Source organism: Clupea harengus, chromosome 25 (genome assembly GCF_900700415.2).
Source record: "Clupea harengus chromosome 25, Ch_v2.0.2, whole genome shotgun sequence".
NCBI classification, from domain to species: Eukaryota; Metazoa; Chordata; class Actinopteri; order Clupeiformes; family Clupeidae; genus Clupea; species Clupea harengus.
Genome location: NC_045176.1, coordinates 8,631,354 through 8,652,392, shown reverse-complemented (window position 1 = coordinate 8,652,392; position 21,039 = coordinate 8,631,354). Strand labels below are relative to the sequence as shown.

At 43.4% G+C, this 21,039-nt stretch overlaps 1 protein-coding gene across 1 annotated transcript; it reads left to right on the top strand.

Annotated features, from left to right (window-relative positions):
- Window positions 1-706: 706 nt before the first annotated feature.
- kcnb2a (potassium voltage-gated channel subfamily B member 2a) lies at window positions 707-19,717 on the top strand. Its single transcript, XM_012827793.3, has 3 exons — window positions 707-1,155; window positions 2,512-3,225; window positions 17,548-19,717. The coding sequence occupies exons 2-3, from the start codon at window positions 2,647-2,649 to the stop codon at window positions 19,420-19,422; spliced, it is 2,454 nt and encodes an 817-aa protein (XP_012683247.2). The 5' UTR covers window positions 707-1,155; window positions 2,512-2,646; the 3' UTR covers window positions 19,423-19,717.
- Window positions 19,718-21,039: the final 1,322 nt, after the last annotated feature.

Below are 21,039 nucleotides of genomic sequence, written 5' to 3'. Positions count from 1 at the left end.
AGCCTTATGGTCTCACTCAAAAAGTATTTGTCCTCATAGAACAACACATTGTTGAGCAAGTGCTGAGTTGAAGAACTACTTCAAGTTCATGCATAAAGCAACCATCTGTGTCTCTAAATTTAGGTCACACACTATATAGATTTAAAGAGGTAAACCTTTAAATTCTTTAAGGTATGAGTTTAAAATTTTTGTCATCATGGAAATGTATGTATTTTGTAAATGTGGATATAAACCTAAATATCATTATTTTTAATCAGCTCTATTGTATTGTAGCAGAGTGATAGATGTGGCTAAGGAAATGACCACTTTATTGCTAGTTGTTACATGTGCCTCCATTTAGTAGCCACCTACACCCGTAATTCCAAGCTGATTAACGTTGGTATTTAACTTTAGGTTTAAAGTCTACACTCAAACTTTACTCAGTAGCCTATAGAAAATGCTGAAAGTGAAAAAATAGAGAGGAGAGGGCATCAGTAAAAATGTCATTTGACTGACATTTAAAAAAAAATAGCCACCATAGTTGAAAGGCCGTAACGGGGGGGGGGACGTTCATATTTAAGACCTTCAGACAAGGTCACGGTTGCTGAGTAGAAAAATGAAGCACCAGAATGTTCAAAACTAGTGAAGATACTGTTGGAAAGAGTTCTTCACTCAGTTCTTCAGTTTCACATCACTGAGTCGACTTATAGAGTGTATCTCAATAATACGCTGATTGATGTCTCGGACGAAAAAGCGCGCTCGGTTTGGTTGATCTGATGGTGGTGCTATCCTTAGTGATGCGCAACTCAATCCAATTAGGCTTCGGCTTCGGACTGTGATGCTGGGAGCGGGACTGACATATCTGCACAGTCGAGGCTACACGAGTTGCTCTGCAGTTTAGCCACCGGCGCCGATAATATGACCATAGTCATACACACGATCACCCGCAAACTGGTTTAACCATGTCTTCTAGGAGACTATAATGTAGCCTATTCGTTTTGTTCTAGAATAGTATCGCGGAACTGCTGGTTATCAACATGAAGAGGCATTTCATTCGCACAGCTACAGCGGACACCTTGCGTGCCTAATCTCATGGAGAGGTAGCCTAATTACAGGGCTTTATTTATCTTCAGGACAGATAACATACCTACACGAAGTATAGTATCACTACAAAAGGTAAGACGTTGTTCATCTTGTTTGTCTTTTGATATGATTGTAACCCGTTTGTGTAGGCAAGTCTTATAATTACACTTCGATGACAGTTGTTGTATTGCTATATTTCGTCCAGCGTAGTGGACATGAAAGTATAAAAGAAGTCTTGTGGTTTTCATCATTTTCTAGGTTTGATTCACAATTTTTTCTATGCCAGTTCTGGCAGGCGAAATGGCATGAATGTCTAATACGGTGATAGGACGCTTCACAAGTTGAGTCGAACGATGTTAAGAATGAAACTGTCCATAAACTTAGTTATCAATCTGATAAAGTACTGGGTGTGAATTTCACGAATTCATTTAGGCCAGCAGCGAAGGAACGACTGTTTTGAGGTTTGCTTGTATTGTACCGCTGTGCTTTATTTTTTGTCATGAGTAGTTTACTCAATGTTTAATATTTCTGCGATGACGAACAGCAATGTTCATGTGGAACTATGTAGGGTTTATGTGCAGAACAAAGGTTCAAATTCATTTTAAAGGAATAAAGTACATTACTTCACATGTGCATTTGCTACCTGTCATATAGACTAATGAGCTACAGCAACGTAACCTTGTAGGGATAAACCGCAGAGCCACTGATAGATTGGATGTGGCAGGGGATTAACGCCAAGGGAAACCTCTAAACGCGCTAAGGGATTGAAATAGTTCCGATTGCGTTGCATTGCTGGGGTGTTCCGTTATAAAATCTTGGCCTATATAGTTTCTGTCTTGTTGGGAGTTTTAAAATAGACGGGTTGTGGCAAGTCTTGAATGAGCAGGAAAGAAGCCAGCTAAACAGCCCTGCTGGGATTTATGGCCAAGACATTCCTAATACTCAATCGCATTATGGTCACTTGTCTTTAAAGCTGAGAGTACGGTGTGTATTTGCCAGTCTGTGCTCTTCATGCAAAGTAAAACATAATTTGAAGCTCCTGTCATTTTTGGTTATGGACACATTTGTATGTGCCCACAGTGTCACAATCATAATCAAATTGTGCTCATAGTCTCATAGTCTGTTTTCAAAGCCACTGAAAACAAAGAAATGCAATGTTTTGATCTCAAGTAACTTTAATCAATGAGGGGGTCCAGAACATATCATGCACAAGATCTGCGGATGAATGTGGTTTTCAATGTTAGATACACTGTTGTGTTTTGTACCTACAGCAAGTATTAGTTAATGCCTGATGACATAACACTGGCAATCAGTAGGCCCCTAACACATTACAACGCTAATTACAGTTTAAAAAAAAGATAAAACCTTTTTTTTACTGAATATTTAATTGCAGCCAGACATGAAGGTTTTGTCAGATCCCACTATTATTCTTCTCTTTTCCCTTCTCAGTTGCAGGCATGGAGGGACTTGTTTAAACTGGATCCAACATAGTTAGCCATTCACTGGGCCTACAAGTAATTTGGGGTGAGGTCCAGTGATTTCACAACATCTTGGCTTGTGCACTGTTCATACAGCAGTATAGTCATGGGTGAGAGAGGTGGGTTTGGAGTTCCCAAAGGCACTTCACGGCCTGCTGGGTCACTGCCACCCGAGCCCATAGACATTATTCGGATCAAAGCCAGATCCAGAAGAGTCCGCATCAATGTAGGGGGCCTGACCCATGAGGTCCTGTGGCGGACCTTGGACCGGCTCCCGCGCACCCGGATGGGCAAACTCAGAGACTGCAACACCCACGAGACCTTAATGGAGATCTGTGACGACTACTGCCTCAGCGAAAACGAGTACTTCTTCGACAGGCACCCTGGTGCCTTCTCCTCCATCTTGAACTTTTACAGGACAGGGAAGCTGCACATGATGGAGGAGATGTGTGCCCTGTCCTTCGGCATGGAGCTCGACTACTGGGGCATCGACGAGATCTACCTGGAGTCGTGCTGCCAGGCGCGCTACCACCAGAAGAAGGAGCAGATGAACGAGGAGCTGAGGAGGGAGGCTGAGAGCCTTCGGCAAACAGAAGGCGAGGAGGAGGACACCGGCTGCTGCCCAGACAAGAGACAGGCGCTATGGGACTTGCTGGAGAAACCCAGCTCTTCTCTGGCTGCTAAGGTAAGCTTAACCCTTCAGCATTCCAACACAATATAGAGGTCAGTTATGAGGAGAGTTATGAGATGAGGAGAGTTTATGACAGCATTTGGTTCAATGATAGATATTTCAAATGTCTCCTCTGTATGCTGTCTCTATTTGTATACAGGGGGGTTGATAAAACCTGCCATATTAGGTAAAATCCTCTTTCATTAAGTATATTGTTGCGGCCAAACCATGTTGAAGGAATTGGCACTTTGGCAATAGAGTTTGCAATCACTTTAAGAGAGAGAGATACTGTGGGGGTCTTGGCACTGTAGTGTAGTCAGGCCTGCTGTGTGTCTTGTCCATCCCCTAAGTACAAATCGCTGAATGGCACACACCGCCTGGCCCCCCCTTACAATCGCTGACTATGACGGCGGGCCTCAGTGTTGTAGCAGTTTTTGGATACAATAACACAGCTATTATTGATGTCATTTTGTCAGGGTTCTGGTGATTTGTGTGTATGCTATATGAGGAAATATTACAGGCCAGCCATCTTATATGTGTCTCTGCAGTAATGCCCAGTTCATCTATCAGAAGAATATCAGAAGCTATAGCTGATAAACTCCCTGCTTAATTTGACCTTCAGAACTGCTGCAATATCTTAAAGGCACAAATTATTAAAAAGTCTGAGGGCTGCAGCATATTTAAATAACCAAAAAGTGGAAAACATTTCTCTTCATATATTGTTGCAAAGATCACCCTGACATAGAGAATTTCTTTTGGGGAAAGTCTCTGTGGGATTAATCAGATGGATGTAGCCTGTTGAGCTAATGGAGGCAATCCAGGGGGCTGAAATGCTTTTTACAGCCGCTCAGCTGCCTCTCACTGCACAGTCAGTGAGCAATCCCAGTGGCACACCTCGCCTACTTCCCAGAACACGGTCAAGGAAAGCCGTCAAATGGGCCATTATAACAGCGTTATTGTGCACTTAGCACTTTTTGCTCACAGTTTTCAGAGTGAAGACAAACAACTTAAAAGAACCAGCGACTTCTGAACAGAAAACTCACTGAAGGGTGATGATATAGTGTGCGCCATCTTTTTGAAGCAACTAGAAAAAGCCAGTTACATCTACAGAAATTGAGTTATTTGGATGTGAGAGGGTAGGTTTGACTCACTCTTCGGTTTTACGTACCAGAAAAGGCTGTGTTCAGGAGTCACTGGATGTGACAAACATTCCTGCTATTTGGCCTTTGCTTTGTCAGCCAGAGGAAAAACTAGAACCTGTCCAGAGTCCAGAGTTTGTCCAACAGTGACACCTTGGTGTAAACAGATGAAATGGGATCCGTCAGGTGCAGCTCGTGAAGAACACGTCCATAGGTGTGAGGGGGGAGTTGACTCTGTGCCATCTTGTGCTGTTGGCAGTCAATCATATGTGTGAGTCAGCACAATGACAAGGCATCCATTCAGCCTTTCTCTCTCTCTCCATCTCTTGCCCACCCCTATCCTCTCCACACTCCCTCCTCCTCCTCTCCCGTTTCATCTTTTCTCCCTCTCCCTCACTGGTCTTCGCGCTACTGCTGGACAAAGGTCTCATATTCAGAGAGATTTGATGAGGATTTTTCTGAGCATTAGGTGTTGCTGTGAGAATGATTTCAAGGATGCTTTTGTGTTACTGCACACTTAAGAATCAATACCAAAACCCTCTCCATACCAGTCCCATATGAGGCTGGCCCAAAAGGCCTAGGATCAGGTGACAATGCAGTCTAGGACATGGAGAGTACTCATGCTGCTTACAGCCATTGATCATCACTTGATACAGAGACTCAGGTTTGCGTGTTAGCAAAGTATTTAATGCTTAACGGCTGCTTTTTAATCCCCTCCAGATACTGTAAAAATACTACAGACTGCGGATTATGTAAAGCTTTAATATATTAATCAGAGCATTACCTGAAAGTATTTGCCATATAGAAGGGGGCTCAAACTCACATTCAAACCAAATCAAAACATATTAGATTTACTTGCTAAGAAGAGAACATTTCTTTGTATTAATCTATGTGTGCATTATCTTATCATCTGCAATCAGTTTTCTTCTTCTATGTATGTCTATATTTTCACCTTCACCTGATTTTAGTTCTTCCCAGAAAAACTACTTTGTAGACATTTTCCACGTTATTTTTAAATAATTAAAATAATTCTTGCCACAGGTACTGTACTTCCAGTTTAGTGGAATCCTCTCTATGAAGCAGCCAGGGGAGGGAGAAAGAAGGGATGGAATAAGACTTAATCTCCTTTCGTGGTTTAACGAGTCTGCTCCTACAAATAGACTTCATGGGAGGGCCCTGCCTCGTCTGGCTTATGGCTACGGTGTTCCAGCAGGTCACATGGGCCGCAGAGCCGCTAAGCAGGGTACTGGAGGTGCACTGGAGAAGGTTTTTTCTCGCTTAAGACGCCACTTAAGAGCCAATATGTACACGGAGTGCTCTTTAGCACAGCTCTTTCCAATGAATGATGGCTCCTCAAACTTTTGGGAGGGGAGAAGAGGGGTGGAAGGGCATGTGCACAGCAGAATATTTCATTGTTGTCAAGACTTCCTGAGAATACCAGTCATAATCCAACCCATTTTGCTTCTTTATGTGACCTAAAGCATCCTAAGTAAACGACACATGTCCATGATTCGTGTCACTGGGAGTCATTTTAGAGACACTGGGCCATTCTTCCTTTTGTTTGACCATACCATGCGATGACCAATAGCTGCAGGGCTCTGCCGTATGTGATTATACTTTTCATTCCCATCGCACATGGTGTCAAGTCTACCCTCTCAAGAGTTTACAGTGAGAGCTGCCACTCTGAACTTGAGATTTAGCTGCTTAACGAATGTCCTCAAGGGCACCCTCTTTAACATTAAACACCTTAAACTGGAGATCGGAGACCTCTTTAGCACTTCCTCAAATTGTATTGACACGGTGTACTGTACTGGTACAGTGATGTGTTAGTGTATGAAAGTGTGTTCAGTGTTCTAGCAGAACGTCATCAAGGGGAATGGTATTTCTGACCCTGCATGCTCAAGCTTGCTTAGCTAATGAATGGCAGCAGGATTTATGTCCCTGTGCATTTGAAGGTCATTTTTCCCCCCCTAACTGCCAGACTTGATTGACTGACATCATTTAAAGTGATCCCATTCTGTTGGCAATCAGGGGGGAACATTCACACCCAGAGACACAGGTCATTAGGATACATCGGTTGTACTGCACTATTGACTGATGAGGTTTTGAATCTTGGCAGAGGGCTGCACCCTTGACGTTTGCGACACTGTGCTTTCTGACGTAGACTTCGGGGTGGAGGCTCGTAAAAAGTTGTGACATTAGTGTTTTGTTGGTCTTAATCCATCGTCAGTAAAGGTGTCGACACCTCTAAAGACAGGACTGAGTTCCAGGGCTTAGTGTGTGTGAATGAGTCTTACAGAGTCTATGTGATTCTGTAAAGAATGTGTAACAGTTTTGCAATTTTTCAAAAACATTTTAAATGGGGTTTTTCTCTCTCAACAAATGACATAATGTGTAGAAAACACGTTTTAATCAAATGGACATTGTAGCCATTTTGTCAAATTCTAACCATATGAGTAATATCGCTATAGCTATGCGCAGACAACCCCACCAAGCGCCCTCCTGGTGAGTGCATCTGCCTGGCCTCTCTCTACCTGTTCCTCACCACATTAACACCTTACACTTACCATATGTGAAGCACATAGACGACAATGCCCTAATCCCTTCGCTAGCAGCTTTTACAGGTGACACGTCTGCTCTGAAGGTGTGTGCCAAAATACATTTAACTCTTCCAGCCCCAAGGGGCCCCGTGGGGGACTTTTTGGTATTTTGATTAATATATTTGCGAGTTTTTGTCTTAGAAACATAAAACTAACACCCACAGCAACCTTGAACCCTTTTCTTTTAAAATATGTAAAGTTTGAAACTAAAATATAAATAATCACTTTGTAAGGACAATATTACGAATCCCTTGCAAATTTCAGCCTCTGAGTGAGGTTTCGACCCTCCCATTAGCAAATGACAACTATTCATATGATAAGGAGATGGTAATTCAGTGATCACTATTGGGTCAAGTAAACCTGTAGGAACAAAGACATTCCAGGCCCATTACGTCATGGCCATTGTTCTTGACCGAGGTGTCCCAGAATGTTCACACCTTTCTCATCAATATGCATAGTGGTCTAAGTGAAGGAAAGTGTTACATTGTATATTACTCAAAATTAGTATTGAAACCACACACACTTTCTGAATGATAAACTCACCTATGTGGAGCAAACACCTATGTTTACAGGGCTCAGAGTAACAAAGAAAACTTCCAAAATATTAACAATGTGTTTTTGTACAAAGTCTGAGCACCTCTAAAACTAGATTTAATTTTAGTGTCTTTAGATTTCATTTTAATAAAAAACGTTTTTTACTACATTCCTTTTACTCTCATTTTATTATTGCTGAGGTGTTCTAGAATATAATCATAAATGCCACTTTTGCCTCATGGTTTTTAGTTAGGTGAAATATACAAAAATATCAGGCATGGCAGACTACCTAACATAGTCAAAAAAAAGCCTTGGGCCTGGAAGTGTTAAAGTTACTCCTTCTCGTGGTGGTGTGTGTGTGTGTGTTTGTGTTTAGAACGGGGGGGGCCGCTGTGAATATTAGTCTCACAACCTTTTGTACTTTTTCATCTAGTTTGATGGAGAGTGTGTCTGTTTCCTCCTGTCAACAGCATTTATGTGGCCTGTTATGGATGGTTATTCATTTTTAAAGTAGAACAAAAAGCAGATGGTGACTGCTGCACGGATCTCTGATGAGGAGTATTTAAGAATTAATCTGTGTGAAATGCTTTAATTGTTTCTGGCAAAAGACTCTACAGAAGGCTACACAGATGCTGACTAAGGGACTAAGCCAACTAAGACACGGGGCAGGTTTCATCTGTGCCTTAGAGACTGTGTTCTACTGGTCAGTGTATGGCATCGCTGATAGCTGCCTTTCATTTGCAAGTCCGTATGCAATGTATACAATACCTTCATTTTAGACATTTCAAGCTTTCAGCTGTGAAGTCTGCTGTTAATTTTTACCATTTGAGGCTTTACCACACGCAATCGAACAGAAAGGTTCCAGTCAGGTCATGGGTGTCATTAGTCTCAGTTATTGAAAAAATCAAAATCCTTTTGCGATGATAGATAGACCTAAGCATCATGTAACAGTAAAACGTATAATTAAAAACTGAATGAGGCCAGTCATCCGATACATTTGAATGTTATCATTTTATGGCAGGTGTGTAGTCATTCAGCGTCTTGGTGGTAGTTTAAATATTAATGTCACCTCCTTAAGTTTGCATAAGTGTGTGCATGCCTGCATGTGTCTGTTTGCCTGTGTATGTGCGTGTGTGTGTGTGTGTGTGTCTGTTTGCCTGTGTATGTGCGTGTGTGTGTGTCTGTTTGCCTGTGAATGTGTGTGTGCCTGTGCATGTGTGTGTGTATGTGTCTGTGAGTGTGTGTGTGCGTGTGTGTGTGTGTGTGTGTGTGTGTGTGTGTGTGTGTGTGTGTGTGTGTGTGTGTGTGTGCGTGCGGGTGTGTTTGTACGATCACAGTGCATTCTGGCAGCGCTCCTTGGCTATCGCTCAGAGGAGGCCCGAGGGTTGGGCTTTAAAGCAGAGGGAGGGTGCCTTTCAGAGCACTTCTAGGGGTCGACACGATCTTATTAACCAAGGCGCGCTGCGCTGGCATCAATCTCTTACCGCCGCCTTAACAGCCATTAGGCAGAGCACAGCCACCCACACACTTCATCATATCCATACACATACATCTCACGGTGCAGGGCCCCCTCATGTCTGTGTAGAGAGACAAGGGGGAGACGGGCAGGGACAGGGGTGAGACAGGCAGGGACAAGAGTGAGACGGGCAGGGACAGTGGCAGCGGTCTGAGGAGTGAAAAACTTTCTGAATAACAGGATTTACTTGTGTTGTCCTCTGAGACTAACAAGATTGTGAACGGGAGGTGATTAAAAAACGAAGTATCCTGCGAAGGTGAACTAAAGCACACACAATTATGCAGTTGTTTGAGATGAGATCAGACTGGGCCTGGGCAGGGAGGGTAGGAGAAGAGCAGCCTTCAGAATATAGATTTTTTTTGTTCCCAGGGTGGCATCAGAGATATATGCCTCATGAAGCTTTTCTGGAGAGATGGAGTAGCATTGAGCTGAGCTCCATAGTTTGGATTTAATTGTCGAATTATACAACCTCAAGCTGTGATGGTGACATATTATGTGCCGATAGAATACTGCAGAGACAGTGTGTATGTATGTGGCTGCTGGGCGGTTTTTAGCTTCTTTTCTGCTTTAAAATGCTCCATCCTGCCCAACCCCACACAGTGAGGAGTGAGTGAAAGGGTGCAAGCTCTCGTCTTAGCAACGACCTCCCTTGAAGTGGCACTGTGGACCCTCCGCTTTGCAGTTCTATGCCAATCATAGGAGCTACTCCATTCAGGAACATTTACCACAAGGTTATGGCCCATGCCGTTTGCCGACAATCAAAACGGTTTTAGTGAATTAAGACCTTGTGTAATGGTCGGTTGAAAATATCACCAAAATCAATAGCCATTTATGTCACTTCTCGGTGCCGTGTCTGTTCCATCCCTGAGAGCCCAGAGCCACCTGACATGTTTTAGCATTCAGCACATGAAGGCGCTCCGCCACTTTTCAGAAACTGCAGGTTAAACCTTTCAAGTAATTACTTTAGTTTTGCTCCAGATTTATGGGGAGACTGAATTAAATGGATTCCATTAAGATTTTACCATCTGGGAACCACACCCTTTTTGGGCCCTTTTTAACTCGACATCTAAATCATATTGGTGATAGGAAAGAAGGCTTGGGGATGTGTGTATGTGAGAGTGTGTGTGTGTGTGTATGTGTGTGTGTGTGTGTGTGTGTGTGTGTGTGTGTGTGTGTGTGTGTGAGTGTGTGTGTGTGAGTGTGAGTGTGAGTGTGTGTGTGTGTGTGTGTGTGTGTGTGTGTGTGTGTGTGTGTGTGTGTACATTTTAGTATAGATGGAAAGTGAGTCATCTTAAAAGGTTTATATTCTATGTGTTTGACATTACTGTTAGAAAAAAAGGTGGGTAGTTATATTTTCCTGGGAAATACTCAACCAGTCAAGAAAGGTTTTAGATGCTGACTCTTCTCATTGTGTCACAATCTAAGGTTTTCAACAAGCAGTGGGAATAGTTTTCAGGTAGAACATTGGGATGACATTATACAATCTGAAACTTCACCGAAATATAAGTTATAGACAGGTTAGTCTTTGCACATTTTCAACTTGTATGCATGTGTGTAGAGTTGTGCTTTTGCAAACACACATACACACATATTTGCATACAGGTGTTTGGACTCTGTAGACTTTATTTTCAGCTCCACAGAATGTAGCTATTGCCCATGACAGGCCAATAAGACACATAAGCCTCTTATGTCCCTTGGTACAGATTACATCTGCTGTTTTCACAGTGAAAATTGAATAGACTTTCATTGAAAAAAATCCCAGGTTTTGTTATCCTCATTGAGAATACAATGACACTAACATGATATAAAATTACAAATCTGACGAGACAGTTGAAGTTTTATGGATGTCCCTGTCTCATCTTATGTATAAGTAGGAAATAAAGATTAGATAGCATCCAACTTTGCTTAAAGAAGTGTACATTTCTGTGTAAACAGATTTGAGACCACTCTTTAAATGAAAGTTTAACACTGCCATCGCTGTCATATATTAGAATGTGACTGTAAAATAAAATGAAAGGTCCACTCCTCACAACAGTGTCACTCCAGCTATGTTGAGTGCTATCTCCTCTCTTCAGTCAGAGTGATGGAGTGAGTGAGTGTGCATTTGGGTGAAATCAGGCCATTATGTTTTGTTTCCGCTGAGTCTCTGGGCCTTGTGGTGATGTGCCAGGGATTTAGAGCTACTAGGAAGTGGATGGTGGAGAGGGATTGTTCCCCCAGCTCTGTGTCCTCCACCGCTGGCTGGGCAACACTCATCTTGCTCAACCCTGTGATTTAGTCTCAGTCATCGGAAAGAGCTCTGCCAAAAAGCACATCTAAAAGCTGTGATATGCTAACGAGATTCACACTCGGGAGCAGGGCATATGCTATTAATGTCAACAATGACAACAAATGACATGCTATTAACTCCAATGCAGCATGCTGCTCAGCCTAACCTTACTCCCGCCCCTCTAGCTGAGGGTGATGGTATCTAGTTCACTTTTTAATTCACTCTAAAAGATTCGTTCTCGGTCTTTTTTAATCAAAATCCTCTGGAGTCTTACCCTGAGCTTTTGTTTACCTGCTTATTTACTTGGCTAGGGTGATCTGGGGTGTTCGTTGCTGTTTCTTGAGATCCCAGCTGTTCAGGCTCATGTCGGCAAAAAATAGCCCTGCAAACACACTGAATGGCACCCACACTGTGTTTAACAAGGGGTTGCCCACACCTGCCACTTGTGTGAGGGGAGACGGCTCAGGCTGTGAGCCTGGCACGCATGCCACGCGTCGCCCCTTAACCAGCGGCCTCTCAGGCAGGCCTGAAAGTCAGTAGTGGCTGTCAGCGGCACGTTATTGACTAATCACTGTAATCACCAGCCCCTTCTCTTCCTGCCTCATCCCCCGCACTGGCACACACGACACAGGACACCAGTGGAGGATTCACACCAGCACCAGCAGCAATACACTTCCGATTGTTCAGCTCCCTTTTTCTCTCTCTCTCTCTCTCTCTCTCTCTCTCTCTCTCCGCCTTGGTTTTTTATCCATCTCAGCCCCCTGTCAGAACGTGGAGGGTCATGGAAACACCACTGCCCAAAGTGCTTCTTAGTCAGCACAAGCTTCTTGACAAATGTGGTGGCTTAGGTCTAAATAAATCATTGCTATAAAAACACACACACACACACACACACACACACACACACACACACACACACACACACCCTCACACAGTGAATCAAATGGATCCCGTGTCACCCTTCCATAAATACCAGGCCGATATTGATCAAGACATTCTTGGGTTTCCTGGCTGAGCTTCTCCTTCCTCCCAGGGCAGAAATGATAACAGTGTTTTCCAGAAATAATTCAACCTTCACTCTCCCCCTGTGCCTGCTCTCACTGCAGACCAGCAGACAGATACTCCTGTCGGATGCCCTGAACATGCTCCCCTCACGAGGCTCCCAATGCAGTTTTCTTAGTGGATTCTTAGCTATAGATTGTATACACTGTGGAACAAGTTATATATTTTTTCCTGTAGAATGTGAAATGCATTGCAATAGATGATGTGTGCTGCCCTTGACTCTGCATACAAATTTGTGGCCACAAATGAACACAGCAGCCACAAGTTTAAAGTGAACTAGTCACATGAATAAGAGCATATGAGCTGTCTGTGGTGCTGGAGTTGCCCTACCCCGGGGACTGAATAATTACATTTTCTGACGAGCATGTTTGATATGTAGTGGATGTTTAGCTCTAACACAGTGTACAGCTATATTGCAATTTGATGTGGGGTTTCGCATTGGCTTTTCATTTTAACAAACAAGTTTTTTTTTTTTTCAAAGACATACTTGCCCTTCTCACACACAGTCTCACGTGTTTGTCTCTTGCTTTTTTAAATCAAAGCTCCTAGCACAGATTACAGATCAAATCCCCATGCTCAGCCAGATTGCCTTCCATAAGCTATTCTTCACCCAGTCAATGTTTTTTGCAATTTTTTTTTTTTTACCTTCTCTGAGTCATTGTTGGATTTGTGCAGCAAAGAAAATGGCAGGTTGTGGCTCCAACTGAAGGAGAAGAGAGAGGGTCGGGATCAGTGGGATCTTTCAATTAATCTGCCTGCCTCCTCGTGGCCAGATGTTCCAAGGACTGCAGTGGAGTTCAGGTCACAGAGAGAGACACACAGCGAGGCGATGGAGGCTGGCTCCCAAACCAGTCCTTAGCTCTACGCTCAGTCCAGATGTCCTCTATGCATGATTCAGTTTAAGTGTACTCAACAGCATCCTAAGCATGCAGAGAGTGTACAGGACAAAAGGGCTCTGATGAGGGAATTCAGAGTCTCTTGAGATTTTACATGAATTGACAGGGAATGACTATTTTCAGGGTTTCATGCCAGATTATTAATATGGTAATAATGATATGCATTGAACTATATTGCATCGGGACATCTGATTGGATCCAGACACTTTTAGTTCAGTAGAGGGGAACACCTCTCTGACTTTGTGACATCACACACACAGAGACAGTTCTTGGAAGGTGAGAGCAGGGTTTAAGTCATGGTTAGGCTTGGATGATCTCTCCGAGCCTGTCCTGAACCATCCCCACCCCCACCCCCACCCCCCCCTCCCCCCTCCCTGGCTCTGCCCATTCCACATGGTCTGGCCGAGCTCCAGTGGGCGGCCAATCAGCCTGTGTGAAGATCACCGCTCATGTAATCACGTTTGCACAGATCCAGCCCTAAGGACACAGAGCTAATCCATGCTCATTCTGTCACCTCATCCAACTTTCCTTTCCTTCCGGAAAAAAAAGAAAGTAAGGGTTCTTGAGAGGGTGCTGTTGAAGAGACTTATGTGAAGCAGGCCTGTTTTAAATACATTCACTCACTTGCACGCACTGCATCGCTAGAGCTATGATTAATGAGAAGTCCTGTAAAGGTTAGGGAATTAGCAGTGTCCTTTGAGTGAGGTGTCCTTTTCAAGTTTGTGCGTGCTTAAAGAAGAAATCAACATGAAGGAACGCATCGTGGTTTTGTCGTTAAAACGTTTATTTTTTTTCCTAGGTTAAATTATAAATATAGCCTATAAATATACATTCATATCCATCATTGTTATAAATGTTGTGAAATACGACATCATTTATGGATAAAATGAGTATCAAAGTTGGGGGTTGGAATGGAGTGCACAATCTAGCCAGACAGGAAGGGCACGCCGTCGTCATGTGCCCTGCAGGTGACCTTCATCGCAGGTTCAGCGGAAGTGATTTGCCTGGGGCTCTGGTCTACGCCCACCCAGTGGACGCTGTCAACTCTGGCCATGGCCAGACAGAACGGCGTGGGTACAATCCCTGCGTCATGGCGTGGTTGTCGTAAAGGGCTATTCAGAGCCCAGGTCTTATCCTCCCTTTTGCGTCACATGCGGTGGCACAGGCCTTTGCCTAATGCGGCAGGAGGCCACCATCTCACCGTGCGCCTTCAAAGATAGAAGAGCTCATTTGCAAGCAGGTTTGGAGAAGAGACAGGACAGATTCACACTTGATAAACATAGGCAGTGGGTGGTGAATCCTGAAATTACTTGAAAGTGACCTACGGGTTAGATTGCCTCATAATGAACTAAGCAGCGAAACTAATTTGAATTTCAAAAACTCATTTAAAACATTTATCTTTTTTTTGTCCTTCCTCTGCCAACAGTTAATTTGCCACAGTCACCTTGTGTCCACTATCGCTGTTTAAAAATGGAGATTAAAGATAAAAAATGTTTTGAACGTTCACTCTATTCCAAATATAACGCAAGGTTACCGAAAGCCTTCTTCTCTCCTTCCATGGACTATCCTACCCAGGAGATTGGCATTTCGATAGGCTTTCTCTGAAGAGCTGGCAGATGCTTCTTCCCATGAGCCAATCACGTGGCCATGCCGGCTCCTGTGACCTCTTGCCCTCTGTCCTGTGCTCTTGATTTTAAAGCCCTAAAAGGCTCATGGATATGGATATAAGTAAAGAGTAAAAAAGAAAGAAAAGAAGAACACACAAAGTCAAATCCCTTTCTGTGGTCTGCGTTATGCCTAGATGGGAAATAGTCCTCTGGAATAGATGTGTAGGAGCCTTAGTTAATGAGCGCACATTGTCTGCACGGTGCGAGGACATTTCAGGATAATTGTAATAGGATTTAAATTCTAACTATAGCAAGGATATAGAAAGGTTAGAAGTGGTTACTCATTGTCCCTCGCTTCACTTCTCTGGCAGGAAGAATCAACCAATAATTTGATACCATTTTCCTCTCCGCTTCAACATTAAACAGCCATTAACAACTCTTTAGAACAGCCAAACATGATACTGATATTGAAATGCTGACTAAGCTTAGTCATTGATGAACAGTATCATATTCCTTTCAGCACTTCAAGTCAAATCATTCCTTTTCTGCAGAAGGTCATAACTGTGCTGTCTATGAATTTCAAATCTTTATGATGAAAAGTGGACAGTTTTATTCTTGGTCTCTAAATAAATTGTATACCATATAAAATATTTATGTTGTAATTACAGTATAAAGAAAGAAGAAGAATCATTAATGTATTCATTCATTCAATTACAGTGTGATGAAAGAAGATCAATAAAAAGCAAAAATTACAAAAAAAACTTTGAACAAGCTAGATGTTCTAATAAGCAGAGTGCTATAGTTTTACATCTGAAACATACCTCAATAGAGGTCATGGGATGGTCTAGACTGAGGTGTTAGTAACCGTTTAGTTGCTTTTCTATATTTAGAACTATTTAGAAATATTTTAAGGTCATACTTCTCATTTGGTCCATTGCTAGCTGCGTTATAAAGAAAACTTTTTTTTTAGCGTCTCTCATGGCCTCTAATTATCAGTATGTGGCAAATTTCAGTCCATTCACCTTTATCATAAGGAAAGGGAACATTACCGTCTGCCATTTCCACCATTTTATGACCCTGCTCCTCAACAGCCTCCCCATATGGTATTTTACCTAATAAGCAATAACTCTGAAAAAAATCTCACATTTGTGCGGCACAGTGGAACCACTTAATCAGAGCTTATATCAGCAATCAAAAGAAAATTGATGGGTGGTTTACCTTGAGCCTAGTGCCTGTGCCTGTTGTTTGAGGGGGAAATGAATGACACTGCTGGTGTTATGAACACCAAAACATGTAATTTGTGCAGTTGTAATAGACCTCTACATCATGCGGAGATAAACAGCCAACTCGATTGTTGCTTCCTATGTGGGGATGTGGTATGTAATATTATAGGTGTACAGAGAGATGAATAGAGATAGAATGAGGGCGAGGGAGGAGGAAGTGGGCAGATTATTGGCCACAGAGGAAAGAGAAGTAAGTGCAGATGAGTGGAGTGTGGTGCTTGCTCACATCCTTGGCATCCAGGTCAATGACTGACATAAAGCTCATCACACATTACTACGGTAAACAATTTGGTGCCATAGGTATAACTTAGGTGAAATTTGCGTTCAGATTTATAGTACAAACTGAAAATTGATAGAAAGATAAAAGTTGGAGATCCCATTCATCACTTATATGTTGTACATACATTATGCATTATATAACCCCCTAGTAGATTAATGATGGTGATAACTTTCCTTTGCAGAGGTATAATCGTTGAGAATCAATTTGGTGGTGTGAAACTAAATATCAAAGGAGGAAACTATCCAATGCAGGATTATTTTATAACAGAGAAAGGCCCAGTGGATAACCTCTAAATGCATCCACTTCATAAACTAACAAAGTATTTAATCGATATGTGCTTGGCATTGCTTATCGCCGGTGCTATCTGTGATGAGATATGTACACAATCGATATGGTAGCCAGCTCTGTGGCGTAGGTCATTTTTCTGGAGATGAGAGCAGACCAGCACTGCCTTATTGGTCAAGAACACGGGGATCACATGTAGAAGTATCAGTTAGCATATTCTTTTCACCCGACACATTCGGAAGAACACACACGTCTGCAGCTATTTCTGTATTTGTCAGCTTTAAATCTGTGAATCGCTGTGAATAGTTTTACCAACAATATACAATGTTGGCTCAGAATCTGTTCATGATCACTGATTCAATCAGGATTTACACTGCAGACTTGCATTAGGCAAGACTCGTGAACCTTGAGCACTGTCTGATTTTGTAATTTTCCAAATACACGTTGCATTCTTGGATGGATTGTTTGTTTGCATACACTGGATACACCTTATTTCATTTTTATAAGTGTAGTGCACACTGTCTTTTCATACACTGATAATATACCATTTCATCATGACAGATGAACCTTTAAGCCTGTCCTGCTTTGTGTCTTCTTGGTGTGGTCACATGGCAAACATTTCTCTCAGACATCAGCAGACAGAAAGAACAAAACAAAAAGCCACTATCACTATCTAGTCAAAATGTATCTCGTCTCAAATAGTATCTTGAGGTGAAAATAATCATAATGTCATCAGGTTGCAATGTGTTCATTGATAAAGTGATGTGTAAATACTATTTAATGACAAAACATTTTTACAGAAGTAACAATTAGCAGTGCGTATTTAATGTAGTCAGAATAAACAACTTTTCTGTTTGTTCCCACAGTTCTTGGCCTTCCTATCCATCATGTTCATCATCCTGTCAACTATTGCACTCTCACTGAATACCCTGCCAGAGTTACAAGTGGTTGACGAGTTTGGACAGTCCAATGACAACCCCTACCTTGCCCAGGTGGAAGCAGTGTGCATTGCCTGGTTCACCATGGAGTACCTGCTGCGCTTCCTCGCCTCTCCAAACAAATGGAAATTTGTCAAAGCCCCTCTGAACGTCATTGATCTGTTAGCCATACTGCCGTACTTTGTCACCATCTTCCTGACCGAGTCCAACAAGAGTGTTCTACAGTTCCAGAACGTGAGGAGGGTGGTCCAGATATTCCGAATCATGAGAATTCTGAGGATCCTCAAACTGGCCAGGCATTCCACAGGACTTCAGTCTCTAGGCTTCACGCTGAGGCGCAGCTACAACGAGCTGGGGCTGCTGATATTGTTTTTAGCCATGGGCATCATGATCTTCTCTAGCCTGGTGTTCTTTGCAGAAAAAGATGAGGATGCCACTAAATTCACCAGCATCCCTGCTTCTTTCTGGTGGGCTACAATTACCATGACAACAGTTGGCTATGGCGACATCTATCCACAAACCCTTTTAGGTAAAATAGTTGGTGGGCTGTGCTGCATTGCGGGGGTGCTTGTGATTGCTTTGCCGATCCCCATCATTGTGAACAACTTCTCCGAATTCTACAAGGAGCAGAAGAGGCAAGAGAAAGCCATCAAGCGCAGAGAGGCACTGGAGAGAGCGAAGAGGAACGGGAGCATTGTGTCCATGAACCTGAAGGACACGTTCACGCGCAGCATGGAACTCATGGACGTCATCGTGGACAAGACGGAAGAGAAAACAGTTGACAACCACCTCTCTCCCAGCCGGTGGGGCTACCCCAAGCGCCAGACCTCAGACAGCTCCGACACCAAGTACCAGGAGGTCACTCAGTTGGGATCTCCACGTCGGAGTCCACAGCGGCTAAACGCCCGCAAGCTGGAGCAGATGTACAACCAGATGACGGCACCCGGCTCCACTTCCCAGCCCTGTGAGGCGGTGCCGGCGGCGGGTGGCAAAGCGGAGGCCATGGAGATGAAGGTGGTAGAGGCCCTGTCTGTGCCGAAGCAACGACCCATCACAGACATCAAGAGCATTTCCAGCATGGATAGCTTCACCAGCTGCGCCACTGACCTCAGCGAGGCGGAGAAGAGCGCCCTCCAGGCCCAGCAGAGGCACCTGCGCGCCCCTCCGCCGCTCGACCTGACCATGATCCCCGCCATGGACAAGCGGGCGTCCGAGAAGGTCAGGCAGTCCATCATCAAGGAGGGCCTCTATGAGTTTGTGCCGTGCCCAGAGGCCGCCTCCGCCCCCTCTTCCAGCCCCAACAGCCAGCGGGAGGACAGTGAGGGCGTGCGGAGCTCCATGAGAGGAGCCAGCCAGGTGAAGACCAAAGGACTCAAAGTGAACTTCACAGAGTCCCCCGAGGAGGGCTCCTCAAACCTGCACCTAGTGGTGACGGAGGAGACCGTCCCGCTGTCCCCAACGCTGGAGGACAGTCCCCCGCTGGGGTTCAGGCAAGTCCAGTCCCCTGACAGGCATAGCCCACACTCCCCGGGAAGGAGCTTCGGGGGAGATGGGGCAGAGAGCTCGCCAGGCGTGGGCTCATCCACTGAGAGTCACAGAGGGAAGAACCATCTCGACAAGGCAGCGGCGTCTCCTTCTCCCACCTCCCCTAAACCCACTTCACCGAACTGTGCTCCGGGTGTGGGTGGAGTGGCTGCAGGAGTGGAAAGCTTGGCTGACAACAGTCAGAGTGGACAAAAGGCTGAGAACCATCTTCTTGCTGGGGAGGGTCCTCTGACCCCGCCCTGTGAAACCAGTATGTAAGGCATTGTGAGTTTTTTTTTTTTTAATTCAGAGGCTGAGACTGAGTGTGTGGAACATGCAGGTTCACATGGGTGTGCTAAACTACACTGTAGTGAAGATTTCTATTTTTTCTCTGCATGGATGGACAGTGTTATAGACGGTACCACTTACATTATGGACTGAAAGGACTGCATTTGTTGCAGACAAGAGATAACATGCATGTCCGCACAGGGACAACAGTGGTACATAGTTGAAAGACATTTTAGTTAAGAGTTTTAAAAAAGCCTCTCAAATGTGAAATTTACAATTTCAAAAAGAACTTCCCATACACTTCAATTTTGGTCAAAACCAGGGACACACAAATCACTGCACGATGGCAAACACAACTATTTTGTTATTGTTATTCCCATTATTTATTAGTTATTCCTTTACCAGTTAACATCAGGAAAATAATGTGGGCATGTTTATTTTTAGCACTTTGCTTAGTGACATGCCCTCACATTACTGCCTTGTAAACATATTTATTTGATCATCTGTTACTTTTGGAAAAGCCATGTTGGCTATTCCTTGAAAGGCACATTTACATTCAGTCTGGATGTTCTCTTGTTCTCCTTCTAAGTTATTCCTGAGAGGATCTTCTTTTCTTTTCTTTTTTTGTTATAGTTAAACACGAATGAACATTATAACAAGTGCAAAACATTACGAAGGGAAAAAATCCTTTAGCGAAACAATTCATCTCCTCATGCTTAAAGGTGTGTCACTATCAGTATGTATTAACCAAGTTGTGTAAATCAAATGCAAAGGCAGTATACGGTGTCAGTATGAGCTCACACATACCAGATGTATACAGATTTGATCAGCTGTTGAATGAAATGTAATCTGTGTAATCGGTTTTCACATTTTTTATCTCGGTTGACCAAAACCAGATGCAACCCTTCCTCCAGACCTTTGCTTCATTTTATGTTGCCTTTTTCCATTTGAGATGGGGATATTGTCCTGTTAATCTTGTGTGTATCTACACTCACGGATGAGGAGATAACCTGGGAGCTGGACAGCTACTTCACAACAATGACTGTGGTCACACTGGGGAGGCGAAACAATCACACTGCCCTCTGCTGGCTACAGATGGAGGCACTTTAATCTGAGACTCGTCCGAGTCACTGGCTGAATCTCAATGTTGGGTGTTTCTTGAGGACGGGCTTCAACGTTCAATATGGCATGATTGACTGCAGAGCATCAAGCAGAACTTGAACGGGTTCTGACTTGAGCACGTGTTCTAACAGAACTGAGCTCTACAGTTGTGCCGTATTTTATTTTAACCTGTAAATACAAATATGACACAAATGCGTAAATTACTGTATGAATACAGCTGCATTATGTATTCTCTGGGTTCCAACATTTGAAAGTGGCTCTATTTTTTGTATAAAAATGTAAAAAGGCAGTTAGGCAGGACCAATTTCTGCTTTATGGTTGAAATAATGTGCCTTTTCATAAATAGTAATTTATGAGAAGGTGAAGTCAATCGGCTTGTTTGTAGAAAACCTGAAATCTACTTTTTATAGGGAGACATGAGATATGCAAGCAATTACTCAGGTTTTGTAAAACTTGAAATGAGTATATCACAGCTTGACTCATTTT